Raw genomic sequence first — 10,204 nt, 5'->3', positions numbered from 1 at the left:
TTTTTTTTTCCCAACACCAAAACAAAGTAATTAAAAAGTAAATACTTTTCCACAAAATGCAATGGTTTTATAAAGGGAAGTAATTGTGTTTTTCCTAATTTATCAAAGGGAAGTAAGTGCTATAGGACTAAATAAAGACATAATTAGAATTTTTGTAAAAGATGATATTTTTTTTAAAACTTGTGTTTAATGAACATGCCGACAATTATTACTATAATTTGAAAAATGAAAATTATTTCCCAACACTTTCAATAGTAATTTTTTAGCTCATAAATTTAGACAAATGCGCACGATAATTTTCTAACACTTAAATTCGTACAATTCCAACGACATACAAATGCATTACATACAGAACTGAGCTTTATATATTAGATGCTTACTTATTGATACGTTTTAGAATATACAATTTTTTTGTCAACATATTTTCACACACATAAATATAATTTAAATATAATTTTAAATTACATATAAACTTATTTACACAAACTAGAATATATATATATATATATATATATTTATATATATATAGATATAAATATACAAAATAAAAAAATAAAAAAATAAATAAATAAATATATATATATATATATATATATATATATATATATATATATATATATATATATATATATATGTATATATATATATACATATATATATACATATATATATACATATATATATATATATATATATATATATATATATATATATATTTATATATATATATATATATATATATATATATATATATATATATATATATATATATATATATATATATATATATATATATATATGTATATATATTCTAGTTTGTGTAAATAAGTTTATATATATATATATATATATATATATATATATATATATATATATATATATATATATATATATATATATATATATATATAATGAATAAATAAAGTCAGTTTTTAACCACATGTATTTTTAAAACATTTACATTGATTGATAGTTGCGATCGATTTGTCTTCTAAAAGATGAAGATCCCTTGGACTCTTTAGATGAATCTTTTGGTCAAATAGGACGGCACAAGAGAGCAGTTACCCAACATAACATTGAGATCTTTTTTGTAGTAGACTACGCTGATTACACTAAGTAAAAACCTATTTTATAATTTTACTAAACTGTCGTTTATTAAGTAGTAAATAACAATGTGGATGAAACTTAGATTTGTTTTATAGTTTCAGCGCACATTAATTTAATCACAATAAAATCAATTAGAATATTTTAAGATTAGTAACTAATTTTTGTTTAATTAAAATAAATGTTAACATTTTAATAATATATATTTTTCAGCTTATGTTTGTGATTTTGTGTATTCTATGGTTGATATTATTTTTTTTTTGATCGTTCGAATGTTTACATATAAACAGAATAAAAACAAGTTTGATTGCCAAAGATATATAAATATTGGTTATTATTTAGTATTCCGTAAAAAAAGGAAAAACATAATTTGATATCAGGTACTTGATTGTGGTTGAGCAATTGCAAGCTAAACCAAGAATTTTTTTTATCAGTAATCCATTAACCCATTTAAGTATTGAATTTAGTATCCGTTTAGTAAACTGCAATATTTGAACGTCAATACCAATCACTGAAATTATAGTCATAAAAATCATAAGACAAATCAATTATACTAAAGCAATTAATGCAAGTTTGATATTCAACGTCGCTAGCCTTTGTTTAAACGACATTTATAGTTACTGATCAGGTTATTTTTGTAACTGCTGGGCTAAACGACAGCTACCAAAAAAACATGAGACAGTATGTCTGTTACCATTGATACTTATGGTTTTGTTGATAAAATAAATAATACGTTACTAACAAAATATTTTTATAAATTGACTTAGTTACATTATGAAATCTAACTAGCATTAATTTCAAACATATTTAATGTAATTTCATTTAACTCTCACGACTCCGTTTGTAAACTCGGAACATTAAACTAATTTGTTTCATGCGACAAAGATTGAAATTTTTAAATTGTATTTATTTGAGCTTGTTAAACATGGACCTGAAATAAAGAAATATGCAAGTATGTTCCAAAAAAAATTCTAAGAAAATAAAAACTCTAACAGTTAAAACCTCACACTTGCAAGAACTATTGGATTCGAACGAAAATTCCGTATATATTTTACACTGACATAGTATTATCACTCCAATCGTTAATCAGTCATAAATAATTATAATTGTATTATATTTTATGTTAAATTTTCATTTTAAATGTAATGTGTTTTTGTCTGCAACCTGTACCTGTTTAATTGTGTAATTTTTTCTGATGTTGTTCTTGAATCCTTAGAACATACATATTCAAATTGTTTCATTATACCTATAGGTGGGTCAGTTATTTCAATCAAAGAGCGTTGGCCAGGATGAGGCTTTGGTATACCTATGTAGCTGAATCTGTGAGTTCGTTGTTGTTTTTTTGTGGGGTTTTTTTCAATGCACAAGTAACGTTCAAATCAAAGAAAATATTCACCACTAATATAAATGTTTAGAAGTTATGTTATAAGTAAATTTTGGTTTAAAAAGGAAACGCTAAAATAAGTCAATTGACTTTCGTGAATTATAATTTTCAATGTAAATTGGAAAAAAAGTATTTCGTTAAATATATTTTTAATATACATTGGAAAACAATTATTTAAAAATATGTTCCAATGTAAATTGGCAAACATAATTTTAGTAAATAATAGTTTTCTTATTTTGCATATGTATATTGCGAAAAGTATTTAATAAATTATAGTTTTCTTATATAAATTGCAAAAAAACTATTTAGTAAATTCTATTTCTTATGTAAATTGGAAAAGTTATTCAATAATATTTTGGCAAAAAGTATTTATTAAATTATATTTCTTCTGAAAATTGAAAAAGCTATTCAATAATATTTTTGGGTAAACTGGCAAAAATTATTCAACTTATTGTAATTGTTATGTATGTCAGTTGTCAAAATTTATTTAGCAAATAATATTTCTGATGTTAATTGGAAATATTATTCAATATGTTTTTGGGCAAATTGTCAAAAATGTTTTAGCAAACTAAATTTATCTTTTGTTCATTGTCGAAAGTTATTTAGTAAAAAATATTCTTCTAATGTAAAATGGTCACAAATTATTTAGAAAAATATTTACCTTATTTAAATTGTAAAAAAATGAGTAAAAAATATTTTTCTAAGGTAAATTGTCACAAACTATAAAGTCAAAAAATATTTTTCTTTTAACCACTTGAACAGATCAGAATCCGATTCCAGTCTATTCAAGACTCGAACATTGCAATCAGCACTTCCGTGATTGGGCTGAAAATTTTAACGGTAAGTGACGTCATAACAGCTGTCGTTTTCGATTTATTTAAAATCTGTAAGTCAAGTATAAAAAAAAGTTTATAGTCGACCAAATGAGATACGCCTAGGTAGTCTAAAGCTTACAAAAATAACATCACTATACTTAAACAACACGAAATCGTTCAGCAAGGGGAAAGCAGACAGTTCAATACACGATATCTGCAAAGTGGTATCCATATACACATGTCAGTATATACATATATATATATATATATATATATATATATATATATATATATATATATATATATATATATATATATATATATTCTCTCATATAGATATGAATATAGTTATGTGTGTATTCAAAGGTATAGCATTATAAATACCTTCAAACGAATATATATATATATATATATATATATATATATATATATATATATATATATATATATATATATATATATGTGTGTGTGTGTGTGTGTGTGTGTGTGTGTTTATATATAGACTTGTATGTATGCATATATATATTGTAATGTATACTAATTTGTCAATGCTTTTAAGCGAGCCAATGATGACAAGTTCCTCAATGATATATCTACCAATAATGTATTTACCGCGAGCAATGGTCTGACGGCCTTTGTTAACTGGTATCAACGACAACGTGGGATAACTGCTAGCGATCACTACATGTTGTTCACTGGGTAAGAGACTATCCTGTGCTCATCTGGGTAGTTTGTATTGAGTTGAATATACGACACGATTCACGTTCAAGTTTACAACATAATTAGTTGATCATAAATGATATTAAAATATCCCAGTTATACTTTAGTAAATATAGACTTTTACATAAATATACACGATTTTTATGTTTTTAAAAAATTACTTTAAACGATTTGGGTTTGCATTGTTTGTTAACTTTGCTTAGTCAAAGTTTTTTTAATACATGACAAAACGTATAAAATATTGCGTTTAATTTTTTTTTAATGCATGATATAATTTTAGTTAACTGAACCTAGTTCATCTTTACTCATACATAATTCAACATCTGAACTTTGATATTCAGTCCATGAATTTATCCAAACATTATATTCAACATGAAACGTAGACAGGCCGAAAACTTAACCCAGTCAATGAACTTCTTTAACATTATATCAAATCCAAATCATAACCCTAGTCAATGTATTTCTCAGAAGTGATATCCAATCCACAACATAACCCCAGGCAATGTATTTCTTAGACACGATATCCAATCCATAACATAACCCCAGGAAATGTATTTCTCAGACACATTATCCAATCCATAACATAACCCCAGGAAATGTATTTCTCAGACACGATATCCAATCCACAACATAACCCCAGGAAATGTATTTCTCAGACACGATATCCAATCCACAACATAACCCCAGGAAATGTATTTCTCAGACACGATATCCAATCCACAACATAACCCCAGGAAATGTATTTCTCAGACACGATATCCAATCCACAACATAACCCCAGGAAATGTATTTCTCAGACACGATATCCAATCCACAACATAACCCCAGGAAATGTATTTCTCAGACACGATATCCAATCCACAACATAACCCTAGTCAATGTATTTCTCAGACACGATATCGCATCAGAAACGGCAGCAGGCAACCCATCAAGGACCTGCACCAAATATGGCGTCTCTATCATAGAAAATCAGTTCAGTGGAATGGTGGGGCTGGATGCTGCAAGACAGTTAGGTCGCAGGTACGATTTCAATCATTCATTAAACAAAGATCAATGAAATAAGTTGTGTGAAACCAATTTATTTTATAATATATAACTTTATTTATAAAATATATATTTTTAACTTTTGATCAATGTGAAGTTTTTAAAAATTTTACATTTTGTTAAAAATTTTAAGATATTAATTAAAATTATGTATGGATATTGTATATACAGAAAATTAAAATACTTCTCCCTTTAATTAAGTCTGTCTGCAGTATATGATAAGGATACAAGCTGTTCTGACGCCAAACAATTTGTAATGTCGTCTGCATTTGTCATCCCTGTGTCTGCTGTTAATGAGGGAAACCCGTGGAAGTTCTCGACTTGCTCAGTCAACAGCTTCAAAAGTTATCTGAGAACGTAAGTTTTAGGTTAGTTGGTGCACTTGCTGTCAGTGGTTTTATTCTTGCTGTCAGTGGTTTTATTCTTGCTGTCAGTGGTTTTATTCTTGCTGTCAGTGGTTTTACTAGCTGTCAGTGGTTTTATTCTTGCTTTCGTTGGTTTATTCTTGCTGTCAGTGGTTTTACTAGCTGTCAGTGGTTTTATTCTTGCTGTCAGTGGTTTTATTCTTGCTGTCAGTGGTTTTATTCTTGCTGTCAGCGGTTTTATTCTTGCTGTCAGCGGTTTTATTCTTGCTGTCAGTGTTTAATAACAGTGGTTTTACTAGCTGACAGTAGTTTTATTCTTGCTGTCAGTGTTTGTTGTCAGTGGTTTTACTAGCTGTCAGTGGCTTTATTCTTGCTGTCAGTATTTGTTGTCAGTGGTTTTACTAGCTGTCAGTGAATAACATGCTTTTGTTGTTAGTGTGTATTCTTGATATTTGTATATGACAGGCATGAGTTATTTGAATGTAATTATTTTTAAACCGCTGATATATACAATGCAAAGATAATACGACATCCACAACGTTTTTGAAAAAGAAATGATCGATTTGGCCACAAAAAGTCAAATCCCGTTTGAAGAAAATACTTTTTGTGATCCTTTAGAAAGTGGGGGGTCTAAGCCATGGTTGCTACACAAAAACATCCCTAGTTTAATCCCCCGGGCACATGAGATTAGATAGCTGGAGACAGCCACTCTTCTAGGAGACAACTCCGAAATCAAACAACTACTGCCTTGTAGTTTGTTCTTGGTTGGACAAAGGCTGTGGAAGCTAATCCAAAAAAGGTAAAGCAGGCTGAAATCGGAGTCAACGGCCTCAATGGCGCATAACAAGTTGACACGTATCCTTAATTGTATTTGAGGGAATCCCTTTTAACACTAAAATTAAGATCGAAGAATAAGAAGACTAGAGTGAAGATGTAGGATATGGTTTGGGATTCGGTTATCACTACGATGGCAGATGATTCGAATGAAGGTCTAGAGGTGGCTACAAATGTGGGTTTAAGATTAGCTAGAAAGTTTAAGATAGCTAGAATTGAGGTTTGAGACAGATAAAATGGCCATGTAATCTAGCAAGTAGTCTGTGATTTGTAAGAAAGCGATGATAAACGTCTAGGTTACCTTGTGTTTGCGTGCATGCCATATCTAGCACAAAGACGTCCCACCTAACTAGCAATCAACACCAAATTTTCCAGCGTTACTTGCACGTTGTCCCAGTCATCATCGAGCTCTTCAGAGTCCCTGTCAATGGAAGACGTGAGCTCAGGGGATGGGGAGATACTGGATTGGGACGAGCAGTGTCAACATTTCTTTGGATCAAGCTCCAGCACCTACTGTAGAGTAAGTCGTTCTAATAGCGCGTTTACACTTGCGACATGTATACTATACATGTCTAGAAAAAAAAACTTCGCAATAAGTGAGTAGGCTCCCCTATTACATTAGGCCCTAAAGCGAAGTTTTTTTTTCTAGACATGTATAGTATACATGTCGCAAGTGTAAACGCGGTATAAGGAATATTCTAAGACAGGGTTAGTTTTTAAATAAGGAAACTGGTCGGCATCGTCGAGTCGGTAAAAGTCTCGAGGTCGAACCCACGGGTAGATTAGGCTTGACAACTGGGGACAGCAACTCATCTAGGAGATAAACCTCCAAAATCAAACAACTGTTGCCTTGTAGTTGTTCTTGGTAGAACAAAGGCTATGGAAGCAAATCCAAAAACAAAATCGGAGTCAATTGCCTCAATGCATAACCAGTGTACACGTACAGGGGCGTAGCGAGGGGGGGGGGGGGCGGGGGGTGCGGACCGCACCGGGTGACACCATTTAGGGGGGTGACACCAAGGCAAAAAATGTCAAAATATAGAGAGAAAAACTTGAGGGGGGGGGGGTGCAAATCGAAAGTTTGAGGGGGGGGGGAGTGCAAATCGAAAACTTGAGGGGGGGGGGGTGCAAATCGAAAGTTTGAGGGAGTGTGTCCCCGGTAAGGGTCGCAACGCCTCTGGGGGGGGGGGGGGTGACACCATTAAGTGCCGCACCGGGTGACACCCGACCTCGCTACGCCACTGTACACGTATACTTAATTGTGTTGGAGTGGATCCCTTCTAACACTAAAATTAAGAATCCAGAAGAAGAAGAAAGAAGATAGCCAATTACAACACTTAAAACCACATAAAAACATCTTCGTTTTACATTTTAAAGTTGTCAGTGTTACTTCAATCTTCATTTTTTTACATAATCAAAAGGTAAAGTTTTAGCAAAAACTTTGGGGTGGGGGGAGGGTGCGGACACGGGTGAAAGTATATATATTTTCTATATAAATAATATTTCGATCCGGGGGCGTAGACGAGTAGACATATATTTTATGCATCAAAATTTCAATGCAAATTGTTTTTATTTTAAGCAAATATTTGTAAAGTTTAGAAGTGTAAAACATGAAGAGTGTAAATTGTAAATTGATTATTGATGAATAGACTCAACAGATATCACAAGGCGGAGAGCAGAATTTATGTGGCGGAATGTTTTGTAAACTTCCTGGAAGTTCGACATGTCAAGCGATGATTCCACAGGAGTTCACTCCCTGTGCTAGTAATAAGGTGAGATTTAGTAACAAACACAAAGGTCGTAGTTTCAATTGTGTCGCTGTGTTATTGCTGGTCTTTCCATTTTTTTTGCTCATTGTTCCGATCATGTTTTAGTTTTGTTGCTGAATATTTCAGATGATGTTTTCATATTGTTGTTCAGTGTTTTCAATGTTAAGCTGTTGGTTATTGTTGTCGGCTTAGATACTGTTGTTTTGGTTTTATTATGTTTGTTTTTTTATGACAAAATCGCTACATTCAAAACAAAAACACCCTGTGTGACTTTTCAGATAACAAAAAAGTGAAGTTCTAGATGTCACAAACATTAAAAACTAAATATCACAAACATAACAAAAAACCAATGTCGCAAACATTATAAACTAGATGTAACAAACATTAAAAACTAGATGTCACAAACATAAAAACTAGATATCAAAAATTAGATGTCACAAACATCACAAACTAGTTGTCACACACATTACAAACTAGATGTTACAAACTAGATGTCACAAACATTCCTACATAGATGTGATATACAATACAAACTAAAAGCTACAAACGTTTCAAATTAAATATCACAATCATAAAAAAAATACTAGTTGTCGCAAACATTACAAACTAGATATCACAAATATTACAAACTAGATAAAACAAAAAGTACAAACTAGATGTCACAAACATTACAAAACCAAGTATATAAACGACAGTCAGTTGGAGCTTCAATTTTTAATTTGGTTATTACTGATCCCACTTGTAGTGGTGTGTGGCTGGAAAATGTGTGGATAAAATTACGAGCAGGCCTACTACACCTCAAGATGATTGCGTCCAGTTTCTGAGAGTAGATATTATAAAATATAGGGCCTGCTTGTTGTAAGTTTCATTTCTATTTTGTGTTTTTTTTTTTAAATCTATGTTTAAATAACTTTCAATATCTATTGTAAATTATCATATTTTGTATATTGACACAAAGTTTAATTTCTATTTTGTGTTTTTTTTTAATCTATGTTTGAATAACTTTCAGGATCTATTGTAAATTATCACATTTTGTATATTGACACAGTTCATGTTTTAAAACAATACAATTAACCATCTGATTCTAATATAAACACAACTTGCTATATGTATTACAGACTAAAACAGACAACCACAGCAACTACCCAGCCAACAACTACAACAACCACCAGACCAACAACTGCAACAACAACTACGACAACCACGCGGCCAACAACTACATCAACAACAAGGTCAACTACGACGACAGCAACCACCAGGACCACTACACCTCTCAATTGCGTGCCATTGCTCAGAGTTAGCATGATTCGGTATATGGCGTGCAGATTGTAAGTAATATTTCCTTTTTCTTATACTTTAACTGCTGTTTTTGTTAGTAAGGTTAATATTTTCATTTACTTGAACTGATGCTAATAACTTTATTGTCTTTTACTTGAGCTGATATTAGTAACTTTAGTTTATTACTTGAGCTGATGCTAGAGACTTTGATTTTTATTTACTTTTTAACATTCATATACTTGCAGTTTAATTTAATTGTTCCTATTTTCCCCAGATTAATGTCAGCGAATAAAAATGTAGCATAAAGCGACGAACCAGCATGTGCCGACATGGAATTCTAAAATGCATTGCATCTTAATGAAAATCTTGTATTAAAAAAGCGGACTCTTTTTACTATATTTTAAAAATAAAAAAACCTACTGTTCAGCGAATTTACTAAATTATATGCAAATGGATTTAAAAAAAACGTTTGGAATATAATAAATTAAAATGTAAATATATTACATTAATAGTCTAATACATATCTCTGTTTACAATTTATTGTGATTCTAAAAATGTGTAGATATTTTTTTTATGAAAAACGTGTTTTAATAGAACATAGCATTGCTTACTGCAGTCTATGAATATTCTTGGGATAAAAATGGAAATGCTTTTAAAATTACTATTGTTGATAACATGAAAAATAAAACGGATATCAAAGTCAACGAAAATTTTGTAAATTTTCTTGTAAGCTTTATCTCAGTACCTTATTAGAGCAGATCGTATACTTTATGTTGACCATTAGTTTGCTTCAGTAGCGTAGCGGGGGGGGGGAGGGGACGGGGGGGACGGGGGGACATATGTCCCCGGGTGCTGACCTTAGGGGGAGCCAAAATGGGTTGGAAAAATAAA

At 30.9% G+C, this 10,204-nt stretch overlaps 2 protein-coding genes across 2 annotated transcripts; both read left to right on the top strand.

Moving 5' to 3' along the window:
* The first annotated feature begins 3,883 nt into the window (after positions 1–3,883).
* Positions 3,884–5,713, top strand: LOC131950616 (uncharacterized). Its single transcript, XM_059312820.1, has 4 exons — positions 3,884–4,002; positions 4,915–5,043; positions 5,269–5,424; positions 5,623–5,713. The coding sequence occupies exons 1-4, from the start codon at positions 3,989–3,991 to the stop codon at positions 5,711–5,713; spliced, it is 390 nt and encodes a 129-aa protein (XP_059168803.1). The 5' UTR covers positions 3,884–3,988.
* A 686-nt stretch (positions 5,714–6,399) lies between these two features.
* On the top strand, positions 6,400–9,624 carry LOC131950614 (salivary glue protein Sgs-3-like). Its single transcript, XM_059312819.1, has 6 exons — positions 6,400–6,486; positions 6,664–6,786; positions 7,916–8,038; positions 8,781–8,893; positions 9,154–9,363; positions 9,588–9,624. Exons 1-6 carry the CDS (start codon positions 6,400–6,402, stop codon positions 9,616–9,618), a joined length of 687 nt encoding a protein of 228 aa, XP_059168802.1. The 3' UTR covers positions 9,619–9,624.
* The last annotated feature ends 580 nt before the right edge of the window (positions 9,625–10,204 follow it).

This window comes from Physella acuta, unplaced genomic scaffold (assembly GCF_028476545.2).
Source record: "Physella acuta isolate Inbredline_101_S28 unplaced genomic scaffold, ASM2847654v3 ptg000774l, whole genome shotgun sequence".
Taxonomy (NCBI): Eukaryota; Metazoa; Mollusca; class Gastropoda; family Physidae; genus Physella; species Physella acuta.
The sequence above is the reverse complement of the archived record's forward strand: the minus strand, read 5'-3'. Positions and strand labels throughout refer to the sequence as shown.